General features: G+C 36.9%; 1 protein-coding gene across 4 annotated transcripts in view; it reads left to right on the forward strand.

The window, feature by feature from the left end:
* Nucleotides 1-21,681, forward strand: part of TNFRSF19 (TNF receptor superfamily member 19) — a 61,326-nt gene extending 39,645 nt beyond the window's left edge. For all 4 annotated transcript variants that reach the window (XM_054080376.1, XM_054080367.1, XM_054080391.1 and 1 more), the window contains 5 exons: nt 11,259-11,423; nt 12,696-12,821; nt 13,591-13,693; nt 15,803-16,200; nt 19,286-21,681. In XM_054080376.1, the coding sequence (XP_053936351.1) occupies nt 11,259-11,423; nt 12,696-12,821; nt 13,591-13,693; nt 15,803-16,193 (785 nt within the window). In that variant the 3' untranslated portion in view covers nt 16,194-16,200; nt 19,286-21,681. The remainder of the gene's footprint in view (nt 1-11,258; nt 11,424-12,695; nt 12,822-13,590; nt 13,694-15,802; nt 16,201-19,285) is intronic.
* Nucleotides 21,682-22,134: the final 453 nt, after the last annotated feature.

Here is a 22,134-nt window from a genome sequence, read left to right on the forward strand (position 1 = left end):
ATTGTATTTGTCTTACTAAAACCTCATCTTTCTCTTACCTTTTTTAAAATTAATTTTAAGGAGGAAAATTGCGTATTTAGAATATAGATTACTTCTACTTCTGCTAAATAAATAAAAACATAAATTTAAAAAGTTAGTAAAAATACTTTTTATATTCTTTGATGAAATGCTTCTTACAAACTGAAGATCCCATTCTAAGAAAACTTGCCAAAGTTACAATGTGCCAGAATTGAGGCTTGCAACCATGGTTAGTTTCCCTTGTATAGTCGTTCTGATACAGGTTTTATATATGTTGTTGCATATGTTATTTCCCACTGGGCCTTTGTTCACTTAAAGCATAGGATAGGCGAAACCTATAATTCTATGACTTTCCTTATTTGCTACACACTATTTTATATTCCATGCAGAATGTGAGGTACTAATTACCATTGGGCTTTTCTGTGGTTGTGGCACTGTAAAGAAGTTGTAACAAATTTTGCAGTTATTATTGACTTTTATCTTTACAATAGAAGCGGTGTAAAATGTACAGTGTTTGTTATACAGTTAATGAATTGAAACAGAGATATTAAAGTCAAGATAGTCAAAGGTGTCCAAAACCCTATGTCCTTACTTGACAAACCTAGACTAGGTTGCATCCTTCTTCACTGTGGATATCAATGGTGGCTACATCTATAAGCTGGTGACCTTGGGCTCACTCTGTATTCAGTGGAGAGAAATGATCAAGGGAAGTGTTTTAAACAAATCTAATTAATTACACCCTAAAAGAGCATTCTTCCTCTCCCAGCCCTGTTCTGCAGCCCCCATAGAGAAAATTCTGGTGACTTTCCTCAGAGGCAGAGTTTGCTTTGCTGAAATGAAAATCACTAATAGAGCTTAACTTTTCAAGGATAACATTTCAGAGTGTCTTCTGTGTTTTATGAATAATTGCTATTGACCATTGTTAAAGAGGAGATATTTTATGTTTCAGATTAAGTAATATAACAAAGCAAGAATCTTGTACACAGCAACCATTTGTTCTGTATGATTTGACTTTATCCCCAAAGCTTTGAGGGGTGAATTAAAAACTGCTTTTTATAAGCTATTATTATTTCTGACTTCAAAGCTGCTACTTGTTCATCTGTACATCGTTTTCATGTGCATGCTTACTATTGCACAGTAGGTAACTTTCTTTGCAGTAAATCATGACATTTACTTTGATATTTGCAGTATTACAATAAGCTGGTGATAAATGTCCAGCTTCTAAAGGTCTTAAGGCTCTGTGTTATAAAATTTTGAAAGTTTATACTTAATCTCATGTATTTCATGTTACTGATCCCCAAAAGTGGATATAAAAGATGCTGAGGTTGCAAAGTTGGACATTAAAAAGTTAAAAAATACTAGTAGAGTTAGTTATATCATCCATAACTTCCACCCTAATTCAGAATCATAATTCAGCTCAGTTGTGTATAAGTATTTTGAAGCAGTATTAATTACATAAACACACTCTGTGTTTTCCACAGTACAGATATTTCTTCACCCACTCCCCAATATGTGGAAATGGCTAACAGTTATGTTTTGAAAAATGAAAAAAAAAAAAATAAAAAACCCACCACCACCCCCCAAAAAAAACCCAACAACCCCACATTCAGAAGTAGTTGCTTTACCTGGAGAATTATTTAATCTAGATTTGTGATATTTAAATATAAACAAACAAACAAAAAAAGTAAGTGGTGGGCAAGTCTGAGTATGCTCCATTTAGTTTTGTTGCATTCTATGTTTCATGTGACTGGCTAAGCAAAGAGGAGTCTTTACTACTTCTGATGAAGCTTTACGACTGGGCATATTCAACTGAGAAGAAGAAATACGCTGTTACCAGTCTCGGCTTATAACCTAGTGGCTAAAGCAATTTCCATGGAGATGGCAGAGGAGGCAATTGAATGTCTGTCTCATGCTTCTTGCCAAAAGGCTCTTAAGCTTGGACTGAAGGCAGAAACCTTCTTTACCTCCTCTTTCAAGAGTTGCATCTGAACAGAATTAAAGCTGTGCTTGTGACATCTTCCCTCTCAATTTAATTTTAATCAATGCCATAGATTTTAGTTCTCGGGAGGGTTTTAAGAAAAGATGAAAGGTACTTTCTGCCACTGTGAGTAATTTATGAAAGGGCAAAATTTCTCCAGGTTTCTACGTATACAGGTTAAGCATGGTTACCTTAGGCACAGTGTTAGTGTAACAATGTATTTCAGATTCTGTTCTATATTTAACTTGTATTTCCTATGCAATGCGAAGGTCTCAATACGGGTCTCTAGTTTCGCAGATATAGAGAGCTCGGATTTAAAAATTACAGATTTTAGAGCTTAACTCTTACATGCTTAAGACCTGTGTGAAAAGATCAAGTCCTTTGTCACTCTTCAAAATGGATACCAAAATACAGTGGCATCAGTTTTATATGTGGATTGATTTTTAGATTATTTGAACTTGTGGGACTTTTTTATATTCTCTCAGTTCAGCAATGACCTTTTTAAACTTTAATGTAATAAATTATTCTGATGTCAAATGCACATGCACATATTTCCAGATATTCTTCGGTACTGATTTTTTATTTTTCATATTTGAGAAATAGGCTCTTTCTGCATGGAATTTCTAATAGCTGGCAGAACTTCCTTAGGAGTTATGGTTTCTCACATTCAGTAACAAAAAATGCTAGTACATTAGATATTTTGAAGAATGGAGATGTCTCTAACCATCTGGATTTCCTTACCTGGTTATTTCATATGTTAATTGCAGGCCAGAAAGCAAGAAGGGAAAGGTATTAAAATTCTTCTGATTTTTTTTTTTTTTTCTGTCACTACTAGAACATCTGGCTCCCTGAATCAAGTACATTATTTGGCCCATTCAAGAACTTCTTTTTTAAGCAAAATAAGCAAATGATCCTGCAAATACATATCTTAGTTACTCAAAAAAAAAAAAAAAAACCATGCTGCAGAAGTTGACTATGCCTTACAGACATAGTGGTGTATATCCAATGCTGTGGAGTTCATATATATTTTAAATTCACATGCACACTGTAATTGTTCTACCATTTTAAACATAAAAGACTGTCAGCAGTTGGAGTTTGTGAAAATATGCGCAGCAAGAGAAATGGTCTTGGAAACAAATAAACCAAATTCCACAGATTTTAATTCATAAGCACAGTTCTCAGGATTTCCAAACAATGGATGAGTACTTGAATAGTCGTTTTCTTCCCTGGGGTTTTTTGGTACATTTATTAAAAAAATAACAAAACCAGCAATGTAAAACAAAAAAATTGTGGGGCACTAACTTGGAAACTAAAGGCTTTAAAGTCAGCACTTGGAGTACATTTGAAAAATATGGTTTGACGTGATGAACTTCTGGGTATAGGCCATGCACGCAAATGGCTATCCTTTTACAGATGTTGGGAGACTCTCTCCAGTGTTTACCACAGTCTCCAACAGTAGTGTTTAATAAAGTTTCTTGCCTCCTTCTCAAAAGATCCGGAAAAGGGAGGCAATCTACTGCTTTATAAAGACTCAGAAATATACTCAGGACAACTTATTTTCCATTGATGTTAATACTCAGTGGTATATATTACACATGTATTTATATATATACACAAATATAATAGAATTAGTGTCTGAATTATATATAGACACATCATGTTTATACATAATATGTTCTTTTGCTTGTTGGGGACTAGGTGGACATATTGCCTTTCCACTCTTAAATGAACATAAACATCTTTTAATTATTATTTTTTTTTAAATTAAAGAGTTTCAAGATAAGTCACTGCCTTGTATTTTCCATAGATCAAAAGCACCCAGATAGCCACTACAGTTCAGCTGACAGGCAGTAACTTGTTACATTATTGTAACTTGAGAGTATGTCTGAACCCTTGATTTTTGTCAAGTTAAAGATGATACCACTAACTTGGACCAATCAGCATAAAGGTTGTGGGCAAACACTTTTTAAAATAGGCAACAACTCCATTCTTCTCTCTTGACCAGAAATACCTATATTCCAGGAATTAACAATGTTTTAATTTACTTTTGTATTTTATTTTTTAATCATGATGGGACAGCTTGCTACTTTGTACAGTGTTACCATGTTATCGCTATCTAAGTGGAGTTTTGATTAGCTTTGTTTTATTAAGTAAACCCTATTTGGGTTAGTATTGTCTTGACATGGTAAGAAAGAAAACCCAAACATAATACTGGACATTTTATCCTCCTCCACTTTGCTAATTCCTACCTTATTATTCTATTATTATATTCATAGAAGAAATGTAAAATGTTGCGTTTTTTCATGTGGTTAATCTACCACAGAAAGCTTTATTTTAGGCATTCTGATTCCAGTGGTGACTGTAACTAATCATGGTCCTGAAAAAAAAAATCTGAGAAAAAAAACATGAAATAAGTGATAAAAGAAGTCTTTTTATATTTGGAACTGTCTCTGGTTGTTCAGTATAATAGACTGAAAATTCAACTGTCTGTTCACTGGCAGAAGTTGTGGTGATACAGCTGGAATTCAGATGTTCCGTATTAGCTGAGTTACTGTTATTTAACCATCTTGGATTAACAGGAACCCCACTTGCTTTTTTTAACCACACCTTTGCGTATACTGACATTAGAATGTACTATTGGTTATTTCAGGGAAGAATGTGCATTTAGGCTTCCTCCTCAAAGATACGCAGGAGAGAGCTTGGTATTTGGGGTAATTCTTTAGCGTTAGCACACTTTCAGAATATGTTAGAACTAAGACTTAGAAAAGGAAATCTATTTCTTGAATAAAATACATTTTTTTGTTTTATTTTTGTGATTTGCACATGCCTTCTGGAATCATAAAACTGTGCAATTTCTCCCTCCGTTCTTTATGTATCGTGTCCAGTTCACAAAGGATTAATTACATATTTAAATTCATAGAATCATAGAATCACTAGGTTGGAAGGGACCCACTGGGTCATTGAGTCCAACCATTCCTAACACTCCCTAAACCATACCACTCAGCACTTCATCCTCCCGTCCCTTAAATACCTCCAGGGAAGGTGACTCAACCACCTCCCTGGGCAGCCTGTTCCAGTGCCCAATGACCCTTTCCATGAAAAATTTTCTCCTGCTGTCCAGCCTGAACCTCCCCTGGTGGAGCTTGAGGCCATTCCCCCTTGTCCTGTCCCCTGTCACTTGGGAGAAGAGGCCACCTCCCTCCTCTCCACAACCTCCTTTCAGGTAGCAATAAGGTCTCCTCTCAGCCTCCTCTTCTCCAGGCTAAACAACCCCAGGTCTTCCAGCCGCTCCTCTTAAGACTTGTTCTCCAGGCCCGTCACCAGTTTTGTTGCTCTTCTCTGGACACACTCCAGAGCCTCAACATCTTTCTTGGAGTGAGAGGCCCAGAACTGAACACAGTACTCAAAGTGCGATCTCACCAGGGCCGAGTACAGAGGGAGAATAACCTCCCTGGACCTGCTGGTCACGCTGTTTCTGATACAAGCTAAGATGCTATTGGCCTTCTTGGCCACCTGGGCACACTGCTGGCTCTTGTTCAGTGAGCTGTCAAGCAACACCCCCAGGTCCTTCTCTTGCGAGCAGCTCTCCAGCCACTCTTCCCCCAGTCTGTAGCACTGCATGGGGTTGTTGTGCCCCAAGTGCTGGACCCAGCATTTGGCCTTGTTAAACCTCATGCCATTGGTCTCAGCCCAGTGGCCCAGCTTATTCAGGTCCCTTTGCAGAGCCTCCCTACCCTCCATCAGATCCACGCTTCCACCCAATTCAATCGTGTAATCATTTAATAGATGAAAGTACAAGTTTAGAGTTTAAAATGCACCTCCTTGCTTTACTGAAATGAGACCATTAAGTCTGTGAGCCTGGAAAGAGTTTATGAAAATGCTTACATCTCTGAGTAACACTGAAAGCAGAGTTCAGCAATGCCCAACGGGCCGCTTACGGGTCGCTTCCACAATAGCAACGCACTTCTGAAATGTTAATCTCTGCAGGGAAGATCACTATCATTATAATTAGAGTTACAGTACAATGGAGTGCTCACAGTAGCTATTCCAAGAAGTTCTTTGAAGGTGAAGAAGAGTGGTAGGCATTCTCAGGAATAGAAAATTGCTTTCCCAAGATAAAAAAAATCAACTAAATAAAGAACTCTTAAATAACTAGTTGGCTAAAATCAATTTTACTTTTTGCCATCCCAATTTAAATAAAATCACTACATTGCTAGTTTGGAGGTTGCTGATAGGCACTGAAGGAGTACATGTTGCTTATAATTTTCCAGAATATTAATTATACCTGCAAATAGATACATTTTGTGAGCAAATGAAAAGGGACAAAAATACAGCATCTCCACTTCTTGTGCTCATTGTTTTATTTTTGCTTTCAAAATTAATAATTCTTTTTTCTGCTACTTATGAAGGCCTAATTTCTAAGGACTTTTTAGTACTTTTAGCTAGGTATATTGATACAGGTGTTGATATATGTGTATTGATATAAAAAATATTTAAAGCCATTTCATCAGTTTTATTGTCTTGGTTTTAAATACTTGTCCAGGCTGTATTTAACCTTCTATACGCTAGATTAGGCAGTTGACTAAAACTGGAAACCTGATATCAAAGCACAGTGCTTGGTTGTCACACCAAAGCCAGCACACGTTACTGTATAGATTGAGGGGTTTTATATAATCTTACAGATTCACACAGAACTTTATCTACTGTGCAGAAACTTTTGCAGTCTGCTAAAACTGTAAACTTAGAAATGCAGCTGCAAGAATCCTAGAAACTGAGTGAAAAATTTCCTGTGTCGAAGACTGCAATGCTGCTGCCTACAGCACTAAAGTTATGACAAATGTTATGACAAAAAAATGCTTGCTTTTTCTTTTAAATAACAATGAAAAATTGGAAATGAGGTCATAGAACTTAGCTCTGTGAACAATAGGAATTACAGAAGAGCATAAAGAGAAGGGCAAGTAATAATTATTTAAGAGGAAAAGCACCTTAGACCCTGAAGTGGAATTTTATTCTGCTACCTGCAACTCAGATAGACCATCTGGTCTAATGAAAATGATAACATTTCAGTACAAGGACAGAGTCTCAAAATGTATTTCTAGTTCATGTTGGAGACTTGAACTTCAGCCATGTATTGACTTGAGTTTTGGGATCTGCTGTATTTTAATAACTCAATCACAGAGTGGTTGTGGTAGGAAGAGACCTATGGAGATCATCTGGTTCATCCCTCCTGCTCAAGCAGGGTCACCTAAAGCTAGTTGCCCAGGACTACATCCAGACAGCTTTCAAGTACCTCCAAGGAGGGAGACTCCACAACCACTCTGGTCAATCTGTGCCTGTGCTCTGTCACGTTCATACTTAAAGCATTTCCTGATGTTCAGAGGGAACCTCCTGTCTTTCAGTTTGTGCCCATTGCGTCTGGTCTACTGAAAAGAGCCTGGTTCTGTCCTCTTTGCAACCTTCCTTCACCCTTATACACGTTGATAAGATATCCCCTTGAACCTTCTCTTCTCCAGGCTGAGCAGTTGTAGCTTGCTCAGATTTCATTATGGAAGAAAGGCTTTTCAGTTTCTCCATAATTTTTTGTACCCCTTTGCTGGACTCACTCCAGTAGCTCCATTCCGTCAAATTTGGCAAGTTAGAAGGATATAGAAAAGATCTGCTATAAATTTGCTCTTTACGCTTGTGATGCAACAGTGGAGTGTAATAGTACAAATCAAAAGTAAATAGAAGTATTCAAGCAGACATAAATGCAGTAGCACCTGTTTTTCTTCATACTGAATCAGGAAATCAACAACTAAACGTTATTTCTTCTGAATAATAGCCATGATCTGGCCTCTCCACTTTTTTCTATTCCTCCGCTTACCAGCAACTACATGATACTGTAATCCACAGAAACTGCTTTTATTTAATGACTTGTGTCCCTTTTTTAAATTTTAGATTCTTTATTTCGTAGAGGTTAATGTCCTTTTGGGTATAAGTGATCTGAAGACTTAGAACTGGATGCTGTACAGTTGATTTTCAAAATACCTAGCTTTTTTTCAATCTGCCCGCTATAACAAAGCATAATGGTATTGTAGATGCTTTAGTGCCCAGATTTGGTGGGTGCAGAGAAAATACCATAATTATTTCTGAAAAGTGTTCCGAAGTAATACCATTCCATTAATTGCTCTAAGCTAGTAAGTTCTCTCCTGCTATTGTCATATTGCAGTTATGATATCAAACAATTGTATGTATGTACAATTTGATTAGTGATTTTAATATATTCTTGCAGACATTTATCTCCCAATTTAAACTTACAACTGTATGGACTATTTTTTAGGAAATTACAGTCTTTAGGCTTTAACTGAAGAATTTCAGGGGTAAATAAGCATGTTTTACTTATTTTTATAACTTCATTAAGTATTACTTCTGGGTTTTTTTTAAGATTTGCTGTTGGGGAGATAGTGTTTTGTTCCTTTTCTCATAAAATGTTGTGGAATTGTTGTGGATTTCAAAGTAGATTGAAACAGATAAGCTATCAGAATTCATAAGTTGTTAAAAAAGAATTTTTTAACAATAAAAGAAAGGCAGCCAAGGAAGGGGAACAAAGCTGGTGAAGGGCCTAGCGAACAAGTCTTACGAGGAGCAGCTGAGGGAGCTGGAGTTGTTTAGTCTGGAGAAATGGAGGCTGAGGGGAGACCTCATAGTTCTCTTACAACTACCTGAAAGGAGTTTGTAGTGAGTTGGGCATTGGTCTCTTCTCCCAAGTGAGAAGTGATGAGAGCAAATGGCCCTAGGTGGTGCCAGCGGACATTTAGATTGGGTATTAGGGAAAACTTCTTCAAGAAGAGTTAATCAAACAGTGGAACAGGCTGCCCAGGGATGTGGCTGAGTCACCATTCCTGGAGGTATTTAAAAGACGGGTAGGCATGGCACTTAGGAACATGTTTAGTGGTGGACTTGGTATGAATTTAATTTTAAAAGACCATTTGTAATTTAAGATGGACTCCTAGAATCACAGAATTGTTTAGGTTGGAAAAGACCTTTAAGGTCATAAGTCCAGCCATTAACCTAAACTGAGGCAAAGAAGGCATTAAGTCCCTCAGCCTTTTCCTTATCCCTTGTCACTAAGTTTCCCCCAGCATTGACAAAAGGCTGGAGATTCTTCTTAGCCCTCCTTTTGTTGCTAATATATTTATAGAAACATTTGTCTTTTACAGCAGTAGCCAGATTAAGTTCTAGCTGGGCTTTGGTCCTTCCAATTTGCTCCCTGCATAATCTCACAATATCTTTGCAGTCCTCCTGAGCTGTGTTCTCCTTCTTCCACAGGTTGTATGCTTTCCCTCCTTTTTTTTTTTCCTGAGTTCCAGCCAAAACCCTCTCTCTGTTCAGCCAGGCTGGTCTTCAACTATGCCAGCTTGTATTTCAGCATATGGGAATAGCCTGCTTCTGTGCCTTTTAGACTTCTTCCTTGAAGAATGTCCAGCTTTCCTGGATTCTCTTGCCCTTCAGGACTTCCTCCCAAGGGACTCTGTCAACCAGGCACTTGTAAAGGACAAAACCTGCCCGCTGGAAGTCCAAGGTAGCAGTTGCGCCATCCCCCTGTTCTTATTTCTCCAAGAATCAAAGATTCATATGATTTTGTGATTGCTATGCCCAAGACAGCCTCCAACCATCACATCACCCACAAGTCATTCTCTGTTTGAGAGGGAGATCCAGCAGGGCACCTTCCCTAGCTGGCTTACTCACCAGCCCTGTCAGGAAGTTATCTTCCACACACTTGAGGAACCTCCTAGACTGTTTCATCTGTGTTGCATTTCCAGCAGACGTTTGGTAGGTTGAAGTCTCCCATAATAACAAGGGCTAGCAATTGTGAAACTTCTCCCAGCTGTTGATAGAATATTTCTTCTGCTTCTTCATCCTGGTTGGGTGCTCTGTAACATACTCCCTCCATATCTGCCTTGTTGACCTTCCCCCCACTTCTTACCCATAAACACTCGAACCTGTTACCATCCATTGCAGCACTCCAAGTGTGCAAGTCATCCCATCCCATGTTGCTGTGATAGCAACTATATCATAGTTTTTCTGCTGCACAATGTCCTTCCAGCTCCTCTTCTTTGGTGCCATATTGTGTGCATAGGTGTAGATGGATTTCAGTTGGGCTGTTGATCCCACCACCTTTTCGGGGGGAGAAGCCTAAATTCCTACATGACCATTCTCAGGTGCTTCCGTGGTTTCTAACACATCCATAACCCTTGTGTCATTGCTGCCACATGGATCTCCATTCCCTACATCCACTGAGATGGCAGACCAAAGGACCTAGCTTGTACATCATTCTTTAAACACTGACGTGCCACCCCCAGGCTTATCTCTAGTGAGCCTGGTTTTATCCCTTTCCCCCTTCAAATCGAGTTTAAAGTTCTTTCAATGAGCTCTGCTAACTCCTGCACAAGATCCTTTTCCCTCTCTGGGACAGGTATACCCCATCTGTCACCAGCAGGCCTGGTGTTGTGTGAACCAACCCTTGATCAAAAACACCAAAATTCTGCTGATGCCTCCAAGCTCAGAGCCAGTTGACTCTTCTGATCTCCTGGCTCTTCCTGTTTCTTCCCTCATCATTCCCTGCAGCCAGAAGGATAGAGGAGAACACTACTTGTTCTCCTGATCATTTAACCTGTTGTCTCAAGGCCCTGAAGTCTCCCTTGATTGCTGTTAGACTTCTTGTTGCAACTTCATTGCTGCCTACCTGAAAAATCAAAAGATACTTTCAACAGTTGTAGTTAAACTTGTGGTACTTTTTCACTTTCCATGTAAAAGTAACAATGTTTGTCAAAGCTAGAAATATTGAGTAAGTCTTTACTAACATGGGTATAAAGTCAGTCTGCTGAATTTTTACTAGAACAAAAAAAGCACAGTTGAAATCACAGATTTGATCCTAGAAATTAGTATGGTGTCATGGCATATGCAACCAAGCAACATGGTACCTTTGACAGCATTTGAACTGCTGGGGGTGTCTCAGTTCTCAGAAAGTTTCCTTATTAAGGGAAGTTCATGTATTTGTGACTCCCTCTAGTGGATAGCTTTCTCAACTATACACTAGGAAATGTACTCCATATTAAAATCAACTGGTGTCATTAAAAATTGAAAGGTCTTTCAATGGTGAAGTTCTGATTCCATTCTCATGGACAGTCAAAATGCATCTGTTTCTCAGACTTTCATTTCATGACTGTATATTCCTGAAAGGTTTACCATTTGCCTTAATTATTATTTAATTGTATTTCAGGTACCACTAAAGTAAACCTTGTGAAGATCCCTTCAACTGCTTCCAGTCCTCGAGATACTGCTCTAGCAGCTGTTATATGCAGCGCACTTGCAACGGTGCTCTTAGCTCTTCTTATTCTTTGTGTTATCTATTGTAAGAGGCAGTTTATGGAGAAGAAACCAAGCTGTAAGTTTCCAGTTATTAATGTCTCTTTGTAATATTCGTATACTGACATTAGTTGGGAAAATCTTTCTGTAGGTAAATAAATGAAATCTCTACAGCGTTCAAGGAAGTTGAGCATTGAGATGAACAAGCTGGCGGAAGTGTAAAACTGTACATCCTTATATGTTTGCCAACTCAGTGTGGATGTTCCAGCTTCTGCTGAGAAAATGTGCAGAAGTAGTACATTTGCATTAATTTGTTGCATAATCTAACTCTGTTAGATGCTGCACAGGTATATGTGGACCATTTGGGATCCAAGCTGGAATGTCATTATAGAGTTGCAGTGCTAATGTGGAAGTACCAGCTTGGAGGATGTGTGCATCACATGCCATTGTGAAACAGATTAGCCCATCTAGATGATAGATGCGGCCAGTGTAGATAGCAGATTTGTCTTTAACAATTTGCGTTTCATGAGCATATTCAAGATTAACTGGCCTAAGCCAGTTAGATTTGTAATTTTTTTTAAAAATCCGTACCAGCTCATCGATGTAATTTACAGATTTGTTTATAATAAATATTTTTTGTCCCTTAATTAAATAAAAGATGAGAAAACACAAAAGCACTCTAGTACCCATTTATAGTTTAGAAAACTTCTTTTAAAATACGTTTATAGCATCTAATGAAGCCTGGATGTCAAACAAAAATAATAACTAGGAAAAAATTGATGTTATCACTGCTTACAGCAAAAGTGAAAATAAAAAGATTCAGAGAGGCATTGTAAGAATTGTTCCTAGCCTAGAAGATGTTTTACAGTGTAAATTTGAAGAAATTCAGACACTGAATTCAAACTTCAGTTAGTAAAATTTATTAACTCATTTGCCTTGGCCTAAAATTATACAGATTAAAGGAAGTCTGCTGTTAATGTAAAGTGCTCTAAGCTAATGTAAACAAAACTCCAGTGGCTGAAAGCTGGATGTGGATGAAAATCACTGAGAATCATTAAACATTGAGAAAATGTAACAATGAATGAGACATACTCTCAAATCATCAAAATAAGAGGAGATGCCTTCCTAGAAGAGACTGTAGTTGAACCTGTTGAACAGCTGTTCTAGGGTTTGTTGCAAAATCTGTGGTTTGCGTTATATGAAACCACATTATCATTGCAGATCTTTCAGCTGGAAAACATACGGAAATACTGTATAATATGATGTTTAAGCATTCTATGAAGATAGGAGGCTCTGGAGAGCAAAAAGGGTATCCTTCGCTAATATATATTTTTATTCATTTTTCCCTAAGGGTCTCTGAGATCACAAGACATTCACTACAACGGCTCTGAATTGTCATGTTTTGATAGACCGCGGCTAAGTGAATATGACCACAGGACATGTTGCCAGTGCCAGAGGAGCACATCACAGACGTGTGGTATGTTAGATCTACTAAAAGGTGACTTTACGGCATGATGAACACTTATCTAACATTTGAGTTGTGACATGACTTTAACTACAGAGCTAACATTGTCAAACTACACTTTGTCCTAGGCTCATTTCTCTATAGGCACATAGAATTTCTATGGAGTTGTTTGGTTAGGATTTTTTTTCCTGTTTTCATTGCAAAGACCCTTCACTTAAAAGAAAAAAAAAAAAAAAAAGCTTTAGATGTCTGTCTCATTTCTTTCTGATAAAAGTGGCACTGCATCTTTGAGACTTAAATTGGTGCGAAGGATTTACCAGACAGTATCTGATAATGTGATATGAACTCTAAAGGACACTAAAAACCTGAACAGTTCAAATCATTTAGATTTTATGAAGTCATATCAGAACACATGCATTTATGATGTTAACAAATATATAATTTAACACAAGACCACAGGCTTAAATATCATAATGTGTTAACTCAGAATGTGGTAGTTCCACTCACGCATATCTGACCAAAAAGTAGATTGAGTTTAAAAGTATATAACTCATGACTGGCATTTGCATTACTCCCAAAGGAAAGGCTTGGCTTTTATAAGTAACTCGATTTTTAAAGTAATAAATTAAAGTACCCATTTTTTGCAGTAGAAATTTATTTCCTCAATCCAAGTATTTTAATGTAACTGGCAAACTATACTTAAGTTTGAAAGAGTACAGAGACTAAGTTTATACAGACCTTTAAAACTTTTACCTTGATTAAATTAATTTCTATTCCTTAGGACCAGTTCACTTGATTCCATCACTGTGCTGTGATGAAACCTGTAGCATGGAGCACAGCAGTCACAGTTGTGCTTTCCACTCGCAGACTACGCTTAATGAAAGGTATCTTAGTTTTATAAATGTCTATTAAACATTTAATATTTCTTATGCGGTCGAATTAATATTTATACAGATACAATAGCTGTTTGGTGTGGAATGGGGGATTTTGGTGAACTGTAACTGCATCCTCCTGTTTCATGCAAAAAGAGGTTAATGGTGAAAATTTATTTTAAATATTACTTAATAAATTCTGACACGATATATCAGTTTCTCTGAAGAAAAATTGACTTATTATCCTCACAAGCAGATAGTCTTCCTCTTACTCTATGATGACTTAGAGGATTTGGTGATGCCCTTTTCAGTTATGGATTAGCAAGGTGCTGCATAAACCTGTGAATTTGGGGGTGTTAAGGTACAGTTTAGAAGCATCTTGAAGATTTTCTTTTTTCTTAGAAACCTTTAATGACTGTGAGATTTGTAATATCTAGTATTTCTGAATTTCTACCAGATTGTAACCATTATTTTCTCCTGATCGGCTGAATATAAATGCAATAGTAGAATAGTTATTTCTACAGCAGTGCCATGAGCTAAATATATAAAGTTTATGGTGTCATTCAGAGTTTCCTGGTTACAGATTTTAAAATGGGATGTTTTTATTTCTTTTAGCTAGAATCATTTTCCATATAAGGTTTAAAGTGCTCTCCAGCTGTTGTGTTCTTATGGCCAAATGTAACTAAAAAAGTAGAGGCAGCTTCTTCGTACACATTGTTTATGCAAGGTGACATAATGACCTAAGTACAAGATAGAAAATACTTAAGTTTTCTATAACGACTTGTTTAAATACCAGCAAGCTTGAGTCATCCTTTTATACCGCTAAGGCGGTACAAATTGGGAGTTGCGTACTTTGTGAGAGATCTTTTGGTTAAGGCTTTAAAAATAAATAGCATATCCATGCTATGTGGACATCAAAGATCCCGTGGTTCCTTCCAATAGAAATGGAGTTTTCTCCAATTTCCTTTGCCAAAATAATGTATTTCCTTCAATTGTGGTGCAATGTCCTGACTTTTGGCCTCATGTATAAAAATGCTTTGTGTGTATATCAAAGCTATTAAATCATCATGTTTTGGAAATGAGTAAGGCTACTTAAAATCTCTTATAGGCAATGTTAATGTGGGATGAGTTTTGTCACACAAATTATTACTGTATATCAGACTTAATATAGCCATTACAGTTTTATAAATCTGTAGACAGTTTTTTTAAACAAAACATATTAGTGTATCTTTTGGAGTTTGTTAATACTTACTTTTGCTTTACTGTAGTTAAAAATAGTACTGGGCTTTCAACAGATAGGCATGTATAGTGCACTCAGACTTGTCAGTATCATCATGCACCATATTTGAGACAGATAAATATTGAGTTTCTACTTCAGTTTTCTTCCATTTTTCATAAAACAAAAATAATTCTAGTGAGAACTGGAAATGGCTACCCTTCATTAATATGGAAGAATAGAAGAAAAATTTTTCACGTTTTGAAGGCTATACAGAACTGAAAAATGTAAAGTGAATGCATATTCAATATGAAATCACACAGATAGAAGGAGTTTCAAGCAGTCTTATTGTCTATTCCCTTCTCCCAGTCTGAACCCACTTCTTTTACATCCATTAGATGTTTGTCTAGCCTGACTTTTTGGAGAAAAAAACCTGGAGATGGAGATTCCACAGTCTTCCCAAACATCTTCTTGCTGCAATTTAAGCATGTTATATCTTGTCTTAATACACATACTCCTCTGTCCACTGAGAACAAATGAATTCCTTCCTCTCTGAAACAGTCTTTGTATCTGAACAGTACTCCAGTATTTTTTATCGTATTTCAGTTCTTTAAACAACCCCAACTGTAGTTCATGTTTCCTGAAACCCTGAATTCATAGTGCGAAGGGCTCTAAGCACCCTCTTTACCTTTAGTAGTGTTCCTCAGAGCTTTCATTTCCAGGTAAAGAACTAACTGTATTCATTTTCAAAATAATTTCTTTGTACAGAATGCCTCTAAAGTATTAACTTAATATAACCCTGTTAAATCTTCTTGAAATACCTATAATTAGTAATGGCAAGAATTACAATACTGATAATATTTTCTGGAATGCATTTGGAAACACGTCTTTTATGTTTTTTGCAGGGCTGACTCTGTTGGAGAAATGATTCCTGCCTTCCTTGGTTCTCTTTCACACTCTGCCTGTGGAGACATTTCAGATGCTTGGCCTCTTATGCAAAACTCAGCTTGCTGTGACAGCATTTCTTTCTCTGAATCATATTCAGAACGGGCTGATGGATCTGCAAAATCCTGCAGTCCTGAGACTGAAAAGACAGCCTCTATTGAGTCAGATAACAACCAGGAACTAAATGAAGTACTTATTTCAGCTAATACTCTTGATGGAAACATAGCAGAGTCATTTGAAATCTCCAAACATAGAACATGCACAGAAGATTCATTACTTCAAAACTCAGTGGCTGCTGAAACCCAGCCAAAGACAAAGCATAATGGAACAGCAAATGACTCTACAGACTGATAAAGAGGTAATCAACATAACTACAAAGGAGTGAGAATGAATACTCGAGGCACTTAGAGCTAGATAAAAATGGGATTGTAAAAAGTTGAAGGGTTGTGTTTCTCCAGAGGCTATACCTAGCCATTGCTGAAGTAAATTAAAACCCTACAAGAGATCCAATGGTTTCACATTTTTATATCATTAACTGAATTTGAAAGATGTAATTGCTCACACTGCAATGTTGAGATAATGTGATCAGGAGCATAGGGGTAAGTCTGTACCCCAGTCACCTGTTATCAGTTTTGGGTTTTTTTCATTAAGTTTCGGCGGGGGGGGGGGGGGGGAAATCAGTTTAATAGCTTTATGACCAAGCTACTATGTGTTACTAGTCCCTGTTTATGACGGAAGAACCAAGGATTTGTCTTTGCTTATGGTAAACAAAGCATAAAAGACATGCAAGTGTTCATCCAAAAATATTTGCAAAGTCTTCTCTGTGATTGAGAGCAGCCCTGCAGAGAAGGACTTGAGGGTACTGGTTGATGAGAAGCTTGACATGAGCCGGAAGTGTGCGCTCACAGCCCAGAAAGCCAACCATGTCCTGGGCTGCATCAAAAGAAACATGGCCAGCAGGTTGAGGGAGATTATTCTGCCCCTCTATTCCTCTCTTGTGAGACCCTACCTGGAGTATTGTGTCCAGTTCTGGAATCTTCAGCATAAGAAGGATATGGAGCTGTTGGAACAGGTCCAGAGGAGGACTACAAAGATGATCAGAGGGCTGGAGCACCTCTCATATGAGGACAAGCTGAGAGAGTTGGGGTTGTTCAGCCTGGAGAAGGCCATGGGGGATCTTACAGCAACCTTCCAGTACTTGAAGGGGCTACAAGAAAGCTGCGGAGGGACTGTTTACAAAGGCTTGTAGTGATAGGACTGTGGGCAATGGGTATATACTGGAGAGGGGCAGATTTAGACTAGACATTAGGATGAATTTCTTCACGATAAGAGTGGTGAGGCACTGGCACAGGTTGCCCAGGGAGGTTGTGGCTGCCCCATCCCTAGGGGTGTTCAAGGCCAGGTTGAATGGGGCCTTGGGCTGCCTGACCTTGTGGGAGAAGTCCCTGTCCATGGCAAGGGGGTTGGAACTAGACAATTTTTAAGATCACTTCCAACCCAGACTATTCTATGATTCTAACTAACTACAGCAGTTGCAGAAGAGAGAATCTCAAATGCTTTTTAATGCCACTTGTACTCCCATGTCACCAGATAAAACATTCCATGAGTTCATCCATAAAATAGAATTTAATCTGTAAAAGCCCAATATTCTACTTCTCAGAGAAAATGCAGGTCTAAGGTCAATATTGAAAAGAGATGATAAACAACCAACTCTACCACATCACAATGTAACCATCACAAAAAGTGACTCTGCTACTGCTTCATCATAATACCTTTTTGAATATTTTCTGTGCTCTCTATTTTTAAAATGGCATTTTCTACTATTGGAAGTAACTTGGAGCAATCTGTGAAAGGATCCAAAAGCATAGCATATGTACTGTGTTGTTACTCAAGGGTTATGCAGGCTGTGGCTGGAAAGAGGCAGGAACAGAAGTAATTGCCACTAATATTAATAATCCACCAAACTTTAATTAAGAAAATTAAGCTATCTGTAATTATGAAAATCTTGGACCACCTGCAGAAATAAAAGGTGCCTTCCTCTTCCATTTGACATGTCACTTTCATATTGTTCTTAAATAAGAAGTAGAAAATAATACTTAACAAAGAAAACCTGCATATTCTGAAAACATGTAAGTGCAGTAGCTAATTCCTTGTAAATTAAGCCTTAATTTTTAGGTGATGCTTTCAAGAAGAGGAAAGGGAGATAGACACACTGCTAAGTCCAAAAATTTTTTTGCCATAGACCTCAATGGAACATGTAGGTCACCCTGAAAACCTACTGCTGTCAGTGAAAATATCAACTGTATCTAGGTCACATGTATTTGTCTCAATATATTATTTACAGTATATAGTTTTGTCTGTAACAATGTCTCACACTAAGTGTTGGTGTGTCAGATAGCAACTGTTGTTTCATTTTGGTATATGCTAACTATCATTAGGCGATAGACATATTCACTATGCATATGTAGAAAGGGGCAGTGATGTTGACTATGACTGCAAATCTCCATGCTGCTAGTTCCCAGTATTTTAGTAGTTATCAAGGGAACTTGAATGCTCTCTTGATGTTTTAAGGGGGTATATTTCCATACTAACAAGATCTAAAAAATCAAGTTTGTGGGTTTTTTCCATTAAATCACGTATCAGCTTCAGAGGTGTCTGATTAATGTTGTTTAGAGTTTTTCAAGATGAAAGAAACCACAGAATTTCAAAACATCATTATAAAAATTATCTTGCATTTCACCATACTTGATACAGAAATTATAAATTTTCTTAGTGATTCGTATGTGTTTTTAGACATCTATTCTGACATTTCAAAATCCTGTATTCTTTGATGATTTTGTACTATTATGTGTAATTTTGAATAAGCTAGATGGTTAGGGAGATTCAGGCTTTGATTCTTTTTTTTTTCTTTAACTGACTTTACTGATTAATTTTGTACAATTTCTCCATACTCAGACTCTACACTGCATCATTATACATGCATCTTTGGTGGATAAATTTAAGTATCACTTGAGGGACAGGACCTGAGATGTGTTTTCATGCTGAACTCTGACCAATTGTACAGCTCTTAATAAAATTATTTCATCTCAGTCTGCCGCATTTTTTCCATTTGGTCTTCATCTTTCCTGTCTTTTGAAATATTTCGAGGGAAGGATTTTCTTTTCAGTACCTGTGGATGCATTGCAGTCTTGCATAGGGCCATAGTTCATTATTATACTGCAAAATAAATAATAACATGATAGAATTAGCAGATAGTATATTTTTATTTATGTACACATAAATACAAGTGGGTGTTTTAAAACACTTTCAGTCTAAAGGTGTAGATGAGTTTTTACGGCAAGCAGTAAATACAGCAGTATTTTTTTTAGTGTTTAATACAGTATGGAAGTACATACATTTTTATAATGAGTTTTTGTAATCACTGTTCTAATATTTTCTTTTAGGGAACCAAGCTGTTTCTCTCAGCACTAAAGCTGAATGCTTCCCTAATGCTCATCTGCTGATTCTCATCAAACTTAGACTGGCCTTCAATGTTGCGTAGTTTCAAAATGAGCTGGAAGAAAATGGCATCTTTTCACAACTTCTGAGCACTTGCATCTGGGTCGTAACAGCTGTAAAGTGAATCTTCAAGGAGCATCCTAAGGAGAGCCCTGAAAGTGGAATTAGGACCTCTTGCATCTCTTCTAAAAAAAAACAGCCTTCCGTTCCCTCAGATTCTCAAAAAGTCCAACGGAGTGAGCTTGAAAGTATATGTAAATACAGCAAGAAGTACAAATACTTCAGTGGGTTTAGGTGGGTATCTTAGGTACGGCTACAGAGGTCAGAAAGCATGAGGACAAGATGTTGCCAGTTATTCAGCTTGCAGATAAATGCATGCATTAGGATCTTTTGGGGGATGGTTCTAATTTTGTATCAGTTTCTTGCTGTTGAAGGACTTAAACAGTAAACATTTCTATTTATGCAAGGATCATCTGTTGATAAACTGAGGCTTTTATTATGTATTACATTATAGTAAATAAGCTAGTTTGGAGAATTAAAGAATTTGCATGCTACAATATGTATGGTTAAGTTCCCTCCATCCAGTTATTACATTTGTGGGAGGGGCATTGTTTTGTTAAACATAGCTGGAGATTAGCTTTAAATTAGATTTAGTTTAATGAAAGTCAGACATATAGATACGGATGTTGTGTTTAATTAGTAGTCTCAGTATTGGAATACAGCACTTGTTGTTATGTAATTTTTGTACGTTGAAATAAATGTAATCAGCTGTCACATCAAACTGTCAAACTACAGCTGGTATGCCAGGAAAATATTCATACAATGAGACTATTAATAATATTTTTTAAGAATGCATTATTTTCAAGGGTCAAGCTTCATGGTGACCTAATTGGTTCATTTAGCAGGCCTTTTCTTTTCATTCATGTCACTGTCCTTCTTATTGTATATTGTGTAAATTCAATTTTTCCACACAAAATATAAAAATTATTTCATAACTCTAAAAAAAACCACCTCTGAATTGAACCCTCAAAGTTGTCTGCATGCTCAGTAGATTATCAACTCTCTGCCCTCATTGCTGTTCTTTAAGATCTTTTTAACTATGGGTTGTTCACCCCATCCCATAATACCATTTGTTCTCCTAAAATAGTTTTCACTTCTGTGAGTAATCCCAGTAACCTCTACTGATTCATTATGTTCAACAGGTTCAAACCTGTCAGTGATGAACTCTATTAATTATTCTTTAAAGTACCCAATGTGCCTTGACAAAAGCAAAGCAATCAGTAAAACAAATGCAAACCTGCAATAAATATTGCTCATCTTTCCACACATAGTTTGGGTGGCAATGGGAATGTTGAGACAGTACTCATATTCCATAGTGGAAAAAGACTTTTGCTTTGAAGCACACAGTAGAAAGTTGAACCTGCACAAGAATAGCAAAAGCCAATATAGGCAGCCAAGGCAGGAAGATGCTTCAGCTAATACCTGTGAGATAATTCATGTGTGCAAAAATAATGAATAACAGCTATCAAAGTCAAATCAAAATAAGGGAAAAAAATTACATGAGTGATTTTTTTTTTTTTTTTTTTAAATTAGTAAATACCACCATTTGGTCACTGACAGAATAATATGGAGTTACACAGGGAGTACAGCTACTTGGCTAACTAGTAAAGTATATATTCAAATAAAAGTAGTTTTGATGGATTTCTTTGGATACTTTCATACACTTAAGAAGTGACAAAAATGCTATTTTTCACTACATTTGCATGAAGAGATATGTGCTTCTTTGTATATACTTTGTAAATAGAAAAAATCCAATGTGCATTTCAGTATATGGCAAGATACTTTTAGAACATATGGACTTTTAACTTTTCACTGATAGCAGTTCTGCAAAATGCTATGTTCAGAAGTTTTGCCAGCATCTGCTACAGTAAGTATGTTTTCCCATTGGAATTTACAGTTTGTATAATTGGTTTTGTCCGGCAACTCTAGAGAAAAATACTTATTTCTTTAAATGAGTGACAGATAGGTGGAAAGCGAATTGTGAGGAAAAAAATGAAGAGACTGCTTTTTAAATATGTGTACATTGTGTATATACTTTTTTTCATTAATTTAAACAAATTGGTCTTTTTTATATTGCCTGTGGCAAGCAATGTTGTACATGCCAATAGAAAACATTTACTACCATCGCATTTAGACTGCCCATATATCGCATCAAGGGACTCGAGTGCTTTTTAAATACTCCTTTAAGGAATGTAAATTAAAACCTTGTATAAAACATTTTGTTATACCTTTTTCTACTTGTGAATAAAATGTTATGTGAACCAGGCTTGGTTTGTTGATTTCAAATTAATAATAGCATTCAATTCAAAGTTAGTGATCAATTCTTTTATTGTTTTTAGCAGAATTCCTTACTGGTTTAATTGTATTAAAATTACAGTGTAACTTGGTACACTTCATCTTGAGATGCTTTCTAACAGTAAGTAGCATCATTCTCTTCAAGCTGACAGACCTTGAAGAAGCAGTAGGTTAACATCAATCCTTAAAATAAATCAGAGAATGTCTTTGAAAAGAAAACCAAGTACCTCACACGATAGACTCTTTCAGACAAGACAGGTAAGGTAATAATGAGGGCAGCTGCATTTTTGAAATAGAAGAGGATGCCCTAATCATGGCCCCTGATTAGAACCAAGAAGACCCTGCGGTTGTGTTGCACTGCAGCAGCCAAGAGTGGTTTCAAAACTTCTTTGAAGAAAGAGAGATTACCAACAGAGAGGACTGAGTACCGTGATTATTT

This window comes from Cuculus canorus, chromosome 1 (genome assembly GCF_017976375.1).
Source record: "Cuculus canorus isolate bCucCan1 chromosome 1, bCucCan1.pri, whole genome shotgun sequence".
Taxonomy (NCBI): Eukaryota; Metazoa; Chordata; class Aves; order Cuculiformes; family Cuculidae; genus Cuculus; species Cuculus canorus.